Source organism: Oryzias latipes, chromosome 22 (genome assembly GCF_002234675.1).
Source record: "Oryzias latipes chromosome 22, ASM223467v1".
Lineage (NCBI taxonomy): Eukaryota > Metazoa > Chordata > Actinopteri > Beloniformes > Adrianichthyidae > Oryzias > Oryzias latipes.
The window spans coordinates 21,544,975-21,561,924 of NC_019880.2; the positions used below are offsets into that span (position 1 = coordinate 21,544,975).

Sequence of the window (16,950 nt, forward strand, 5' to 3'; positions counted from 1 at the left end):
GGCCATGGAGAGACTTGTACACACAATGACGTATCAAACTTGGGATAATTAGACATTAAATCAAAGATTGCTTGAGAGGGAATGGAAGGAAGCAAACTTCAATAATCCCACCCTGTTCTACCGAAACCATTTTATTACATGATTTATCATCATCCGCTTCATAACCTTTATCAGATATCAATGCCACAGTTTCAGGTTATTAAGACTCCTCAATAACAATAAATCACATGACCACAATGAATTAATAACTAATTAATAATTATTATGTCAAATAGTCAAAACTCTATTTTAGAAATTAGCATAATGAATGCAGATCAGTTATCTAAATTATATGCAGATTATTTTCAGTAGAAAAATTCTGACTATGATAAAAAATAACACTATCAGAAAAAATAGACATAGCACTGTTTCAGAAATCTTCATATGCAGATCTAGTATCACAAATTTATACAGATAATTTTTTTTATCAGACCAATCATGAATATGATTGTAGAAACCAGGTATGGGGGGGGGGGGGGGGGGTACCACAGTGGTCAAACCTGCCACTCTCCTGATAGAGAGCTCATCTGCCACGTGCAGGTCTTTCCCCTCCAGGACTAACAGCCTCTGCTCTGCCTTTAATTACTCCCATTTTTAATTCAGTTATGAAAATTGGATTGAGCCGTGCAGCCAGCAGAGGCCTGCAGTACAGAACCCCTTCTGTTGGAGTGCTTGGGTTGGTGGCCAGTCAAGGCTTTCCGTCACGGTCAGAACCCCTATCTTTATCGCAGAGCAGCTCCGTCATGTGCAAACCGCATCTTAGAAAAATGTCGCTAATCAAATCACAGAAAATGAACAGTTTAGGTTCAATCATTACAGACGTTTGTCAAATGTTGGTCAGAGTCTGAGACCGGTGATGCGGATTCTTTACAAAGTTAGATGACTGTTGGTCAATTGAATGTAGTACTGTTGATTTATATAAATGTGCCGGAAAAAAGAGACAAATGTCTTCTTTCAACATTCATCTGCAGTCCCGAACTTTAGTAAGGCACCGTGAAAGGGCCGCTGTGTTGAAGGAGTCACATCTTTTTGTGCTGTTGTCCCTAAAAGCAGATCAGGAACCCTTCCACCATGTCTCAAGGTGAAATGGTTGTGACACCTTCACCAGAGCGGATGGCCCCGCCTTCATCTGGATGCTAGAGGTAAATAGCAGCGGCTTTAGAAACTGGCTCTTTGGCTTCCAATTCAAAATCCTTTTTTCTATAAGCTTATTTATTTGTTTTTGTGAGTGCAGCTTTTGACCTTGTTGATGTTTTGACTGTCTGCATATGACCGGGTCAGTCGCTTCCCTTTAATTTCCTTTTGAGTTGGACTGTGTCAGTCCCGGGAAAAACAACATACCAGCAGCTAATTTGTTTCCCCATGAAGACTGAAGGAGAATCTTTTCAGTCTCAGGATGCCGGTTCAGATCCATTTCTTGACGACACCAAGAGTTGGGGTCAGCGTCCCCGACCACGTCTGCACGGGCATGCTGAATCCCTCCCAGGAGATCAGACCAACCAGGAATCTGTTCCAGAGAAGCAAACGCGTTTCCAGAAACATTCCCACATCCGACTGCTTTGGGAAAGAATTCAGAAGTCCGTCACGATAATTCTCTGATTCCCATGTCTTTTACAACTCTATCCACACCAAATCCGTGCACTCGTCGTCATTTGATCCCAGATGTTTGTTACTCTCATTAATAGATTCCTTTAGTCAGCTGCAACCATTAACATTGTTTGCATGTTTTACAGGTTGGAAATAACACAAAAAATGATCTTTGACAAGCCATTCTTTGATATTCACTGTGAAATCTACAAGAATGGAGCTGAAAATCTTTTTTGATCCACTCCAAACTGTTAGACAGAAAAAAATGTAAAAAGCTTGTCCACTATTGTTACTCATTCTAGTTAGTGGGAGATAAACAGGAGTTAATTGAACTTAGAAATAAAGGTTCTCAAATTAAAAAAAAAATATCTGTTTTTCTCCACTTTAGCTGATGGTAGAGCATGGCTAAAGTACTCTCCATGCTCTACAAGCATATAAACTACTCTCCATGCCCTACAAGCAGCTAAAGTACTCTCCATGCCCTACAAGCAGCTAAAGTACTCTCCATGCTCTACAAGCATATAAACTACTCTCCATGCTCTACGAGCAGCTAAAGTACTCTCCATGCCCTACAAGCAGCTAAACTACTCTCCATGCTCTACGAGCATATAAACTACTCTCCATGCCCTACAAGCAGCTAAAGTACTCTCCATGCCCTACAAGCAGCTAAAGTACTCTCCATGCTCTACAAGCATATAAACTACTCTCCATGCTCTACAAGCATATAAACTACTCTCCATGCCCTACAAGCAGCTAAAGTACTCTCCATGCCCTACAAGCAGCTAAAGTACTCTCCATGCTCTACAAGCATATAAACTACTCTCCATGCTCTACGAGCAGCTAAAGTACTCTCCATGCCCTACAAGCAGCTAAACTACTCTCCATGCTCTACGAGCATATAAACTACTCTCCATGCCCTACAAGCAGCTAAAGTACTCTCCATGCCCTACAAGCAGCTAAAGTACTCTCCATGCTCTACAAGCATATAAACTACTCTCCATGCCCTACAAGCAGCTAAAGTACTCTCCATGCCCTACAAGCAGCTAAAGTACTCTCCATGCCCTACAAGCAGCTAAACTACTCTCCATGCTCTACGAGCATATAAACTACTCTCCATGCCCTACAAGCAGCTAAAGTACTCTCCATGCCCTACAAGCAGCTAAAGTACTCTACATGCTCTACGAGCATATAAACTACTCTCAATGCCCTACAAGCAGCTAAAGTACTCTCCATGCCCTACAAGCAGCTAAAGTACTCTCCATGCTCTACGAGCAGCTAAAGTACTCTCCATGCCCTACAAGCAGCTAAACTACTCTCCATGCTCTACGAGCATATAAACTACTCTCCATGCCCTACAAGCAGCTAAAGTACTCTCCATGCCCTACAAGCAGCTAAAGTACTCTACATGCTCTACGAGCATATAAACTACTCTCAATGCCCTACAAGCAGCTAAAGTACTCTCCATGCCCTACAAGCAGCTAAACTACTCTCCATGCTCTACGAGCATATAAACTACTCTCCATGCCCTACAAGCAGCTAAAGTACTCTCCAGGCTCTACGAGCACCTAAAGTACTCTCCATGCTCTACGAGCAGCTAAAGTACTCTCCAGGCTTTACGAGCAGCTAAAGTACTCTCCATGCTCTACGAAAAGCTAAAGTACTCTCCAGGCTCTACAATCATATAAACTACTCTACATGCTCTACGAAAAGCTAAAGTACTCTCCAGGCTTTACGAGCAGCTAAAGTACTCTCCATGCTTTACGAGCAGCTAAAGTACTTTCCATGCTCTACGAACAGCTAAAGTACTCTCCATGCTCTACTAGCAGCTAAAGTACTCATCATGCTCTACGAGCAGCTAAAGTACTCTCCATGTCTTTACAGACGCAGAACTTCTGCGGTTCTGCTTCGAAGTGGACGAGCGTTGGAGGTCGCATGAACGTTGCAGCTTCATTCATGCACGTTTAGAGGGACCTTCTCTCAAAGGTTCTCATGTGATTTGAGCTCACAAAAAGGCATCTGGGGTGTTTTTGCTTTAGATAAATTCTTGGTAGGATTGATGCCAAGAGCAAATTCCTTTGGATTGTGATGCAGGAAGATAACTTCTGCTGCTGTAATCACTGGGTCTGTTTTACACGCCGATCAGCGTGGAAGGACCTGAACGGCTGCTCGCTGCCCACGCCAACTTTTCATGTGGGACTCTTGAGCTGCATCTAAAGGCCGTGTCACACAGACATTACGCACATTTAGCGCATATTGCATGGATGAAAATTGGTCATACCTGAATATACGTGGAAAAAGTGAGAAAAGTTGTTGACCTTATTCGAAATTTTCACAGATGTATCATGAATGAACCACGTTAAAACCATGGAAGAAGTACGAATAAACCACGCAAAGGACACGGAAATCAACGTAGAACATGAACCGTGTGATTATTGTGCTGTTTATATGCAATTTATTAGTGATACATTTATGTAATTATAACGTGATGTGTGCGCCGTATACAAAAGTTCTACATCGGTGGTACATGTGTGAAAAGTCTGTTAGACGTTTGTGGAGCGTTCGTGGAAAGATATTGGTATAAGCATCTCGTAAGTACAATACACATTACCATAGGATTTACATAATAATTGCACATAAACTATGTATAATACAAGGAAACTGCGTAATTCTTAACCGACCAAAGATTTGGAACAGCTCAAAACCAAATTCATGAAAGACCCGTCTGCTGAAACCCTGGACAGACGTCGGTGCACATCCACGAATGCAAGAAACACTCACAACGTAGATCACACATGTATCACGAAAAACAGGAATTTCATACGTGGAAAATGCACAAAATGTACGTAGTGGCTGTCTGACACGGTCTGTAGAGAGGAAGTGGAACATTCAGTTGTGTGGGAGAATCCCTGACCGTATCAGAGAACTGGACTGAGTGAATGTGACTTCACCCATAAAACATGGGTTTCTTCCAACGAATCAACCAATAGAACGATGAGTAACAGCTGTTCATTTCTCCGTAAACGTCTATGGGATTTTGACTTTGTGGAGCCACTTCCTGTTTGGAACGCCAAGGGGGCGGGGGCCACTCAGTCCAGTTCTCTTATACAGTTGATGTGGAGAAGGTACAATTTTCAAAAGCTTCATTTGATTTTCAAATTGGGACTTTTTTTTCACTCTTGAACAAAAAGAACTCTTACGTCAACAGATTTGTAGTGATGGAGGTCTTTAAATGATGAGACGTTACACATTTAGAGCCTTTTTTTTTCAGACAAACCTAACAGTTTTTAACTATTTTAACAAGAACATGGTAGTTGCAGCCGTTCCAACATTGATCCAGGAATTGTCCAGTTGATGAGTATATTTTCTTTTTTCTAAACGCAAAAGCTCCTTTATGTGTGGAGAAACCGAAACGATTGCTTTTTTTAAAGGTTACTTCTGCGATGTAAAAGCAGAGCCCAGTGTTCAGCATCACTGACCTCTCTGCAGACAAAACGTCTTCAACACAAAAAGAAAACACCGACTCTGTTGGACTCAGCTCAGTTTTGTCCTAAGTCAAGTCTTTGCAGCAGTTCTGTGGTAATTGCTGTTTTCAGGACAGAAACTCCAGAGCTGTAGGTTTGTAGCATCACACAGACAGAATTATTGTTTAGGATGTAACTGTGGTAACCAGCTTGACCTAAGAATAATGAATCCTACGTTTCTTTGTTTTGAATACAGAATTACCCCTGTTAACTTACTGTCAACAGAGTATTTATATGCCTGTGACCCCATGATGTACAGAAAGCTAACAGGGGTAATTCTGTATTCAGAACAGAGACAAGAGTTATTTGGAAAACTAAATGTTGTATTCATTTTTGTTGTTGTTATTCATTCATTTCATTTTGCCAGTCATCTCACCCCAAATCTGCTTTTAACATTCTTCTTGGCCCAATATGTATCTGCTGTGTTTATGAGATGACACAACCAGTTGTTTGGTGAACCGATTGGGGTTGTGTGTTTGTAAATGTGACTCTGAAGGAGTCAGCGCCTCATCAGCCACAAACATAGCTGCACATCACTGGTCTGTAGCAAAGGGTTTAATAATCTTAGCTTGGTTCTCTTTCATCTCAGGGTTACCATAACTCCAAACGCGGTCAAATGGGTATTTTGTTCTAGAGAAATCCTATTTTTTGAAGTGGGGGACCATGAGCTTAGAGGCAATTTACCTGATATGCTTGTAAAATGTTGATAAATAATTACAGCTCCTAAATGTGTGAATAATATTACTGTGTCGTTTAAAGGACTTGACACATTCAACGGCAGGACTTGGCGGTGACTTGAGACTCCTTGGTCTTCACTTACTTTGGAACTTGACTCAGGACTTGAGGACACTTGAGACTTACTTGTGACTTGCAATACAGTGACTTGGTCATATGTCTGCGATGAAGTAGCTCTGTGCAGAAAAACACCTCCCAACCATAATGTTTCCACCTCCATGCTTGACAGTGTGGATGCTGTTCTTGAGGTCATAGGCAGGGGCAAACCCATGTTCCAGTGATACTATGATGGCCTCCTCTCTGTTCTCTCATTGCTAAAACAACTGACTTGTTTTTCTGCCCTGCAACTAATGCTGGAGGACATTTAAGTCCATCTTCATCCTGATCTTTCATTGGTTATTGGAATGTCTTTTGTCTAGATGTTCCAGTGTTTCTGCGTTTGTCTTTTTCCTGTTCCTCTCAGTCTCATGGCCGATTCTCGTCCTTTCAGAGTCTGGTCCTTATAGGTTGTTATTAAAGTACAGTTAGAGGCAACTTGGCCTTATTGGAATGATCTGGGCTGAACTGGACTGTGAAGTGGTACTGAAGTGTGTTGAATGCGGTTTCAGACACTCTGCCAGAGAACAGATAAATGGTTTTGTGTTAAAAACCATTCAGCCCTGCTGTAAGGTGGATCCATGCCATCCATCCCATTGTTTTGCAGCAGCAGCAGCAGATGCTGTTTGTTGTCTGAGAGTGCTGAGTCAGCTGGAGGCTCTCTGGGCAAAAGCCCGGCTTCACAGCACTGCAGCGGCCTGCAGAACCCTCGCTGATCCACTGCGGCACTCTGCAGGAAAGCGAGGGCAGATGGGGAGGAGGAGCGTCTGGACAGGGGTGTTCCAGCAGCAACATTAGCAGGGGTTGTGTGCAGTCATGCACGTGTTGCTCCTCCTTGGAAGCTGCCACTCCCCAAATTCCAGCAGCATGGATTGCTGGCCCGCCCAGTGAAGCACATTCCAGCTAACAGTCCTCTCAAACATGCTCACGTCCTGCTGGCGTCCTTATTTACAGCCAGGGAGACAGGGAGAGCTACAACAGACCTTCTACATGCGGGATGTAAACAGACTTTATCGAATAAATGAGTTAAAACTTGGGATGATTGGGATGGTCGCATGCAGTTGGACTGATCTGCTGCATTTCAGCTGAGGTATTGGTGAAACGTGAGATCAGTCCACACATTACCAAACACATTACTCTCCCAGACTGACACCTTCCTCTGCAGACACTCCTTTTTGTGCTTGCTTTGGGAAAGGGTCAGGTTACCTGAAAACGTCTCCAGTTTAAGAATGTAGCTGCAAGAAGAGTGACCTGCTTCAGGTAGAGTGACCTACTGCAGGGGAGTGACCTGCTGCAGGAAGAGTGACCTGCTGAAGGGGAAGTCACCTGCTGCAGAAGGAGTGACCTACTGCAAGAAGAGTGAACTGCAGCAGGAAGAGTGACCTGCTGCAGGAGAAGTGACCTGCTGCAGGAGGAGATACCTGCTGCAAAAAGAGTGACCTGGTGCAGAAGGAGCAACCTGCTGCATGAAAAGTGACCTACTGCAGGAGGAGTGACCATGAGTATGGGCCATATTATGGACCTGACATGTGAGGCCTGGGCCCAGGGGCCTAAGGATCCAGGGCCCCTGTGGGGGCAAAGCGCAGATGCCAATCGCAATGTCAGAGGGCCTTTATTGCCTAGGATGACTCATGATTCATTACTTCTCACACTGTTATGGGGCATATCTGAAGAGAACCTAGAGAGATGGGTGATATGAATTGGGCGGGTTGACAGGGACGGCAGTCAGAGGGCCCTAATGTTTCCCAACTACAGGTTCAAGAAAGTATGGGGGACTGCTTTCAGAGGACCCTATGATTGTGAGAGCCTCTGCGAAGGGTCGCTACTTCTGGTTATGTGGGGGCCCCAGGGAGAGCCCTAATGGGAGAGCATACTGTTCAGAGATGATTTGATTACAAATATTCTTACAAAGGGCCTCTAATTTACCAAGGGTTTACCAAATTCTAGCAACAAGGTTGCTAAATTGGCTCCATTGGATACCGGCGGTATCAGGTAGGATGCAGATAGCCAAACGGGCTCTCATTCATATTTTCCACCATCCTTTGACTCTATCACGAGCCAAACATGGAAGTTCGGACAGATCGTCCCTCGCAGTTGTGTCAATATTGCAACATGCGCACATGTCTGCGTACCTTCTGTTCAGGTGTGCTACCACGTGTAACATCGACATTAAATACACATGGCATGAAGTGTGCACACGGCCAGCATATCCTGGGCCTAACGCTGGCCCCAGTGGACCGCTAGTAGCAGCTGGACGTATGTCCTATGAGGAGTTATTACACTCCTGCACAGTACTGTGCTGTACTTTAATGAATTAGTGGACAACTTTGCAAGAAGGAAGAGCTGAGAGAAACGGATGTAGGAAGGTACCAGGGGGGATGGGGTGGTAATCTCCTGGCCCCGGGGCCCTGACCCCCGATAATCCGGTGGTACGACCCTTGTCGTATTTGTGTATGTTTTTTTTTTTGTATTTGATGTTTTGTATATTGAGTGTTTGTGTAGGGGGTAAAAGTACCTTTGTTTGTGTGTAGGTTCTGTTTTTTTTTTTTCAGGTGACCTGGATTGCTGCACTAAGGCCTTGGGCTGCCCAGGATTGGAAGATGAGTGAGTGGTGCTGGTGCTCAGGATTGGAGGGAGGAAGATTGATGGCTGCACGTGATTGGAAGAAGGAACTTTAAAATCCTGGCACCTCCACGGCCCAATGGGAGGGAAGAAGTCTTTGGCTGGAGTTTCTGTCTGTCCTTCCCCCCATTGACAAAACTTAAGTGTTTGTGTGAGGCCTTTTGGCTGTGTAAGCTCCTTCGTGAAGCTTAGCTTCTTGGTGTAACTTGTATTAGGATTTGTGTTGTGTTTGTATAGCAGTAGGGTTGAACGGCTATTATGTTTGACTGTTTTCTCCTGTTTTGGTTGAGGTTCAAGGAGACACGTCAGACTCTGTCATTTATTTTTACTTTGGTTTCTGGAAGGTCAGGTAGAGCATTTGACATTTGAGTTTTTTGTCTGTTATTTTGGCCTGGGTTCACCCTGAAGTTAGACGCTCCTTTTTCTTTCCTTTACAGTCGGGACAATAAACCCTTATTTGCACAGAAATTGGTTTTGGCAGCTTTATTAAATTTGGTGGTTTTTAAGGGCTTACTATGTGCATTTTGGGTCATGTTCCCCATTTTGTTCTTCTTTATGTTATCCCCCACACCCCTAGATATAGGGTGCATAACATCCGGCCCTGGCTGCGGGAAAAGTGACCTGCTGCAGCTTTTTGTGAAGATGTTTGCTGTGCAGCGTCATCCACGTTGGAAACGGTCTTTCTGATAACCCCCAGTAGAGGGCAGGCTTTGCTCATGTTTGGCTCCCAGTCATGCAAAGCAATGAATTTTACCCTCACCCTTGTCTGACGGGCGTATTGTCACCTGTAAGATAAGATAAGATAAGACTTTATTGATCCCCGGAGGCAAATTCAGTTGTCACAACAGCCAAAACAAGAAATATAGCAGTTAGAAAAAGACCAAAAACAAAGTAGCAGTGAGTAAGAATAAAATTGTAATAATAGAAAGTGGAAGTGAAAGTACACGTCAAAAATAACAAGTTAAGTAGTAAAATAACAGCAGCAGTGGCAGCAGTTCTAGACCGTGTTGTTTTTTAGCCTGACTGCTGTTGGGAAAAACGTTCCTTTTTGCACTGGGGGTGCAGCAGTCTTCGGCTGAACGAGCTCCTCACCGTCACATACAGAGGGTGAGAGGGGTTGTTCCGGATGCTGGACAGCTTGGTCAGCATCCTCCTCTCACCTACAGAGTCCACTGGGTCCAGGGGACAGCCCAGGACAGAGCTGGCTCTCTTCACCAGCTTGTCCAGTTTCTTTTTGTCCCTTTCATTCCAGTCTGGGGTCGCCAGTGTACTAACCTACGCTGTGGTGTGCTGGGGGGGAGCACATCAAAGACAGACTTCTCCAGGCTGGAGAAGCTGATCAGGCGGGCTGGCTCTGTGGTTGGCACAAGGCTGGACCCTCTGGCTTCTGTGGCAGAGAGAAGGACACTCAAAAAACTGACAGGTATCCTGGACAATACCACCCACCCTCTGCACACGACCATCAGTAGCCAGAGAAGCACCTTCAGCAAGAGGCTGCTCCTCCCAAGGTGCAGGACTAATAGACTGAGGAACTCCTTTGTCCCCCGGGCCATCAAACTCTTTAACCACCACTTAGGAGGGGGGAGTGGGACAGAAAGGAAAGGGCCTTGATTGACTTTCTTAAATGCTGTTTTGTAGAAATGTAAACTGTCTTTACTGTTTGTACTTTTTCTGATTATTTCTAATAGTGCTGTATGCGATGGAGATGTCAATTTCCATGCGGGAACCTCCCAAATGGATAAATAAAGTTGTCTATCTATTCATTCCTCCACATCAGTAGACCACAGCATAGAAAGTTGCTGATGCAACGACAGTTTCATTGAAGGTCTTGAGTAGTGGCCCACACACACCAAAGGACCTCAGTCTCCTCAGGAGGTGGAGGCGACTCTGACTCTTTTTCTGCAGGACCCTTGTGTTGTCTGACCAGTCCAGTTTAGTGTTGATGTGAACACCCAGGTACTTGTACACATCCACCCTCTCCATGAATGACCGATGGAAGAGACTGAGAAGCCTTTTTTCTGAAGTCCTTTGTTTTGGTGGCATTGATGTGAAGGGGATTGAGTTCACACCAGTCCACAAAGTCCTTGATCACCTTCTTATATTCCAGACCATTTCCCTCCAACGATGGCCGTGTCATCGTAGAACTCCTGGATACTGCAGCTGTTTGAGTCATAGTGGAAGTCAGATGTGTAGAGGGTGAGGAGAACTTGAAAATGGTTGTTAAGTCCAAACAACAGACTTTCAGTAACAGCTGATCCTGAGCTCTGGTGGATCCGGGCTGGGCGGGTTCTGGTGAAAGCAGAGCCCAGACCCAAACGAAGCGGCAGAGTCCACAGAGCCCACCGGCTTTAGCAAGCGCTGCCTGTGCAAACATTTGTGGAAGGCCGTGTTTTCCACATCAGGAGCGGCTGTTTGAAACCAGTCAAGAAATGTGAACCACAAAGAATGTTTGAAATTCTTTTATTAGATTATTGAATGAAATCTATAAAATATTCCACAAAAAAATACATTTTGAACAGGCCAGCAGACATCCTTCAGTGACACATCCTGTTGACGATCAAACATTGATGCTGGAGATAAATAACTCCGCCTCCTCCTGCTGTTGCTGTTCTGAACCCACAAGGCAGACAAAGTGTTTTTTTACTGACTGACTGTGGATTCACTGGGAGCAAAAACATGTCGTTGCAGCGCTGAGCAGAGCTCATGCTGCTCTGTGATTGGTCGGTGTCAGAGTCTGACCAAAACAAGCTCCAAACTCCTCCTCCTCCTCCTCCTCATGAGCAAGTGACGTACGCTGCTTCCTCCCACACTCCTCCACCTCCCTTCCTCCCCCCTGCCACCTCCTCCCTCAGCTAGCTGCCGTCAGCCTGTCAGCATGCATTAAGCTGCTGTGTCTGTAGTGTTCAGCCAGCTCAGAAAACCACCGAGCCCAGGGAGGAAAGGCAGTTTGAGCGCTTTTATGTAACAGCTGACTGCAGCCGAGCTGACGCTGGGACGCTAACGCACGTGTACGTCTCAGTAGTAAGGCACAGTTTCAGCAGCAGGACGAAGGGGGAACATTGGCCGGCGGGCGAGCAAAGCGCCGCCTGGTTTCCGAAGTTCAAACCCCCACGGATGGACCGAGAAAAGGGATCGTGGCTCAGGAAGGGCAGCAGGTGTGTCCAGGTAAACCATCATCAGCCAGGAGGTAGATCAGGCGTAAAGCAGACGCTGAGGTCAGAGGTCAGGAACGGGCCTCATCCCGCTCCAAATCTCTCCTGCTGGACACGTGTTTACGTGTTTCAGATAGAAACACGTAAACACGGTTGAAAATACTCCCGACGTTGGAATAGAAAACCACAAATGCCATAAAAACACAGAAACGGTTACAATTCTGCGACAAGATTCCTGAACGTTCAGCAGCTCCTGATCTACAGCCAGAACGGACATAGAAACACACAAAAACGCTGCTGCTGCTGCAGGACGGGAACGCCGCCGGCCCCGATCCCAGTCACCAATGAGAAAAGAGGTATTCAGCAGCAGGTCCAGCACAGGACAGACGTCTGCGGCTGATTCTGCCTTCACAGATACAAGCAGCAGACATGTCCGCCGCCTTTCCCATCTCCTTTGCCTTTCTGCTAAAGTTCTGGCTGAATAAATATCCATCAAAAGTCCAAACAGCTGCATGGCGCATAAAAAAGCTGAAAGTCCCGGCGAGGCGCCGCAGAAACTTCTCAGTGAAAGCAGAGCGAGGCCTTTGCCCCCCGCGGCTGCCTGAAGCGGGCCCTCTTAAGTAATTGAAGGGACCGGGATGAATAATTAACCGGCAGCCTGGCGGATGCACGCAGCTCTGGAGCGCCGGCCTTCATCGGAGCTGCAGACGCTCCGAGGAAAACCGGGAGAAAACGTCAGGAAACACCTGAGGGAGAGTCGGCCTGCGATTCTGCAGAGGCGCTGGAGGAAGGAGCATCTTTGGTTGACGAGCTGCTCCCGCTCCTGAACGGCTACATACTTCCTGTCCATCTCTTTTTACATCATTGGTTCTGATAGAAACGGGTATAAAATACTTTGTCATAAAATATACATTTTGCTGTAAAATTACCAATAAATTATTGAGTTTTGTCAGAAAAATCCAGAAGCTTTTGGTTTCTGACCACAAATCCATAAAGGAGAATCTACAATAAATATGTCGTCTGCAGTTCGAGTCCCACATCTGTGGCTCCTTCCTGCCTTTTCAGACCGATTCAAACGTCTCAGAACGCAGAACCAGGTGCACAGCGTCCAGCACTTTGCTCATCAGGACTTCACCAGGACCTCCATGATGTGGTCCAGCTCGTTCAGGTCCATGAGGCACGACTGGAGGCTTCCAGCCGAGGAATGGCCGGCCGGGCGCAGCTTCATGTCCTCGTCCCACCAGAGCGAGGACGTGACGGGCCACAGGGAGCCCGCCGCCCAGGCTGAGAGCAGGTCCGAGCTCTCGTACATGGACGTGTCGATGTCCTCAAAGATGTCGTCCAGGGCCAGGTCACTGAGATAACCGCCGGCGCTTCCCGCGTCGCTAAGAGTGTTACTGACTGCGGTGGGCAGAGGTTTCTGCTGCTCGGCGTCCTGAGAGGCGGGCTCCGGAGACGCTGGGGGGGACAGAGAAAGGCTCTCCATGTCCCCCTCCGCACACCCCGAGCACGTCACTGACATGTCGTCCGTAAGAAGGTAGGAGTCCGGATCCACGCCGTGGAGGAGAACCTCTGGGGTGCAGGTTCCGGTCCCGTCGCTCCGCATCTCCTCCTGGATCTGTCTCAGGGTGTTGATGAGCAGCACCGAGCGCCGCAGGCTGAGCTCCACGCCGGCCTGGTAGTGCTGCAGCTTCTCCACGCAGAGGCTGAGCACCAGCTGACGCTGCTGCAGGCGGCTCATGGACGGATCGTGGCCTCCACCCGCCGCCAGGTTCTGCCTCTTCTCCTCCGGCACTGCGGCGCCGGGGAGCAGCTCCAGCTCCTCCAGGCAGCTCCACTTCCTCTTCACGCCGCGACCCAACATTGACCTACAGCAGCAGAGAAGGACGTCAGGTTTCACACCAACGTACATCAGTACCAGTGACACGTCACCGTGTGAAGGACCAGAGACCTGCAAAGCTCCACCTCCACCCCCCCAACAGGAAATGACCAGAGACCTGCAAAGCTCCACCTCCACCCCCCCAACAGGAAATGACCAGAGACCTGCAAAGCTCCAGCTCCACCCCCCCCAACAGGAAATGACGTCACTGTGTGAAGGACCAGAGACCTGCAAAGCTCCACCTCCACCCCCCCCAACAGGAAATGACGTCACTGTGTGAAGGACCAGAGACCTGCAAAGCTCCACCTCCACCCCCTAAACAGGAAATGACGTCACTGTGTGTAGGACCAGAGACCTGCAAAGCTCCACCACCCCCCCCAACAGGAAATGACGTCACTGTGTGAATGACGAGAGACCTGCAAAGCTCCACCTCCACCCCCCCAACAGGAAATGACGTCACTGTGTGTAGGACCAGAGACCTGCAAAGCTCCACCTCCCCACCCCCCTCAAAGCAGGATGGATGGATGTTTTCTTCAAGAATCTCCAAGAGAAAAACCATCCGACAAAAAGAGAAATGCAAACGGATTCTGGGTTGCTGATGCTAACCTCGGCGTCTTTAGCCGACAGAAACGGTGTTTCATGTGATCGTTAACAGAGGTTACGTGGTCAAACCCTCGCCGCCTTCGTGTGTCCGTCTAAATGAAGCTGGTAGGTGGAGTAAGAACACACATGCTAATGATTGGGTCCCTCCTTGGAGCTGAAGGCTAGAATGGAGGAGACCCCCCTTTGTGAGTCATAGATGGACAGACGACCGGGTGGATGGATGGATGGATGGATGAGTGGATGGATGGATGGTGTTATGTCATCCAACCAGAACACACAGCAGAGCTCTGCTTCTTCCTCTGAAACACTGATAGTAAGTTGGAAGGTTTGAAGCAGAAACCCTTTCCTCTCTTTCTGTCTGACGTCTAGTTTTACTTCCTATTAAATCACGTGATTCTTTCGCTACTGGAGGAAGAAGAAAACGGATCAGGTGTTTTTTCCATGTCTCAGGTAAAATCACCTGCAGAAAACCAGCCCGAGTCTGAGATGTTCCAGCATTTTCCCCAACCATCAGAAACCACACAAATACCAGAACCATCAGCTTCTTGGCCCGTGGAGGCTACAGGTGAGCGGGGGGCGGGGCCTAACCCTGAACTCGACTGAGGTTTTTTCAATTCTTCAATTACGATCTGTAGCGGAACACACGTTCCCGGGCTGAGAGTCGGACACCTCTGACTCACTTCCAGACAGCCTGCAGGCGGGCCGGGTTTACTCATCTGAACGGACCCGGATAACCCGAACAGAACCCCGCGAGTCCCGCTAACTTTGGCTTCTCGGACTTTATCAACGCATTTAAGCGTAAAGAAGAAAACCAACAAACTCGGTAGATGTTTCACAGAGTTCCTCAACTCGCTCTGCTTCAGCCCGGTAACTAACGGGAGCAGATCTGCTCTACGGTACTGCCTGTGCTCAGGACGCCCCGGGAACACCGCGGACCCGCTTCCCGGTTTACCTCAATGACCAAAACGTCGGATCCGACCGAACCCAAGTTCTAACAACAAACTTGGCTAACATGTTTCGCTGAAGTGCGCAAAACGGTGACAAAAACAAACCTTGCGTGTCCTCGGAAAGTGTCATGAGGTGAATAAATCCCCCGTGTCCCGCGTTGCTGCCCCGCCGCTGCGTTCCGTAGTACGGAGATCCGGAGCGAGGAATGTACAGTCCATCCGCGGCGGCGGGGGGAGGCGGCGGAACAGCTGGGCGGAGGGAGGGACAGACACAGGCAAGCCTCGGGCGGGGGGCTCGCGCTAAAACGTGATTGGACAGTTCATCTGTCAATCAAGCCTCTACCTCCACTGCTCACGGGGCAGCGAATGTGCGCCAGTTTGGCGAGCTGCAGCTGCATTCATGAACACCTCGTAAATTTGGTTTCTTATAAAATGGGATTTAATCGGTCAGAAATGTAATATATCTGTAGATTCATGATATATTTTTACTCCGCTGCTTCATTGTATGTTCTCCTTAGCTTTTTACCTGATCTTACTTAGTTTATTTACAACCTGACAGAAAAAAAGGTTGTAGTTGGTTGTTAAAACTATATCATGTTCTTTAGCCCATGCCCATTTTAACATTTAAATAATGCATGTAAAATCTGGAGACACACGTGTTTTTTTGTTTTGATAGAAAAGGCTAACAATAAATTCCACACATCCAGAACAAAATGTTAACTGATAAGTAAAAGTCTATCACCTAGTCATTTCACATATTTTACAAATCTTGATTGAACTTCAATTTTCTCTTAAAAAAATAAATACAAAATAAAAAACTGTTACCCACTGCTCAGTCCAGAGGAAAAACACCTGACTGGGGGAGGAAGAGGAACTCAGAGCTTTGAGTTTAAGGGTGACCTTTGGTTAAACCTCACTTCTGACTGCACGAGGTGCCAGAGCAACAGATGAGACCAAATTTGACCCAAGTCAGTTATATTTAAGACAGTTTTCAGACAAAACATGTCTTCTTATGATTTAAAATGTTACTTTGGGTCAAATAATGGACTGAGAAGCCAGACTTGAATGACTACAGCTAGAAATACACATGTTAAGGGAATCATGAATATTAGAACTTGCACAAATAATGACTTATTAAAGTATCTCATAAGTGATTGTCTGGTTAAACTGTATATTCCTTAGGAATAAGATAGCTCAAAGTGTACTGTTATATCAGCGTTAGAAATATCTAGAAGATTCACGGAATTTCCCTGTGTACCTGAATGCAGCATTTTAAAGAGACAGATGACTCAGAAGAGAGGAGGAAATACGTGACCGGAAAACCGGGGATACCATACACCAAATAAGGCAGTTCACAGCTTCACCATTATTTCTGATCGCGTTTTCCTCCCACTTCATCATGTACTGACAGTCAGTAAAAAATATAAAGTACATTTTTGTTAAGTAGAATATATCACACATCTGGAAAGTGCCTTTCATTTCTGCATGGTGTCACATTGGTCTGAAGTGTGCATATTTGAAATGAACACACTTTAGTGTGAGAATTGTTCCTGTGAGAGTTCAGCCCAACCATGTCCACTTCTGTCAATCAGGTTTTTTGTTTCTCTAGTTTTGAGCTTCTGCTACCTACAGGTGTTAAGCACACACCTGTGCGGCAGTACCAATGAGCATGAGCTCTGATGCACCTAGAACCTGATATAAACTGGCCTGTAAGGCTACCTCTGCTGCGATGTAAACATTGACTGTAGATGAGAACTGGACTGAGTGGC

General features: G+C 46.5%; 1 protein-coding gene across 1 annotated transcript; it reads right to left on the reverse strand.

Moving 5' to 3' along the window:
• Positions 1–11,043: 11,043 nt before the first annotated feature.
• Positions 11,044–15,492, reverse strand: LOC101164521 (SERTA domain-containing protein 2). Its single transcript, XM_023951851.1, has 2 exons — positions 15,287–15,492; positions 11,044–13,620 (listed from the first exon to the last, which is right to left on the reverse strand). Exon 2 carries the CDS (start codon positions 13,614–13,616, stop codon positions 12,876–12,878), a length of 741 nt encoding a protein of 246 aa, XP_023807619.1. The 5' UTR covers positions 13,617–13,620; positions 15,287–15,492; the 3' UTR covers positions 11,044–12,875.
• Positions 15,493–16,950: the final 1,458 nt, after the last annotated feature.

Bases quoted from the DNA above. Each gene is read 5' to 3' on its own strand.
- LOC101164521 (XM_023951851.1), bottom strand. From the start codon at position 13,616: ATGTTGGGTCGCGGCGTGAAGAGGAAGTGGAGCTGCCTGGAGGAGCTG.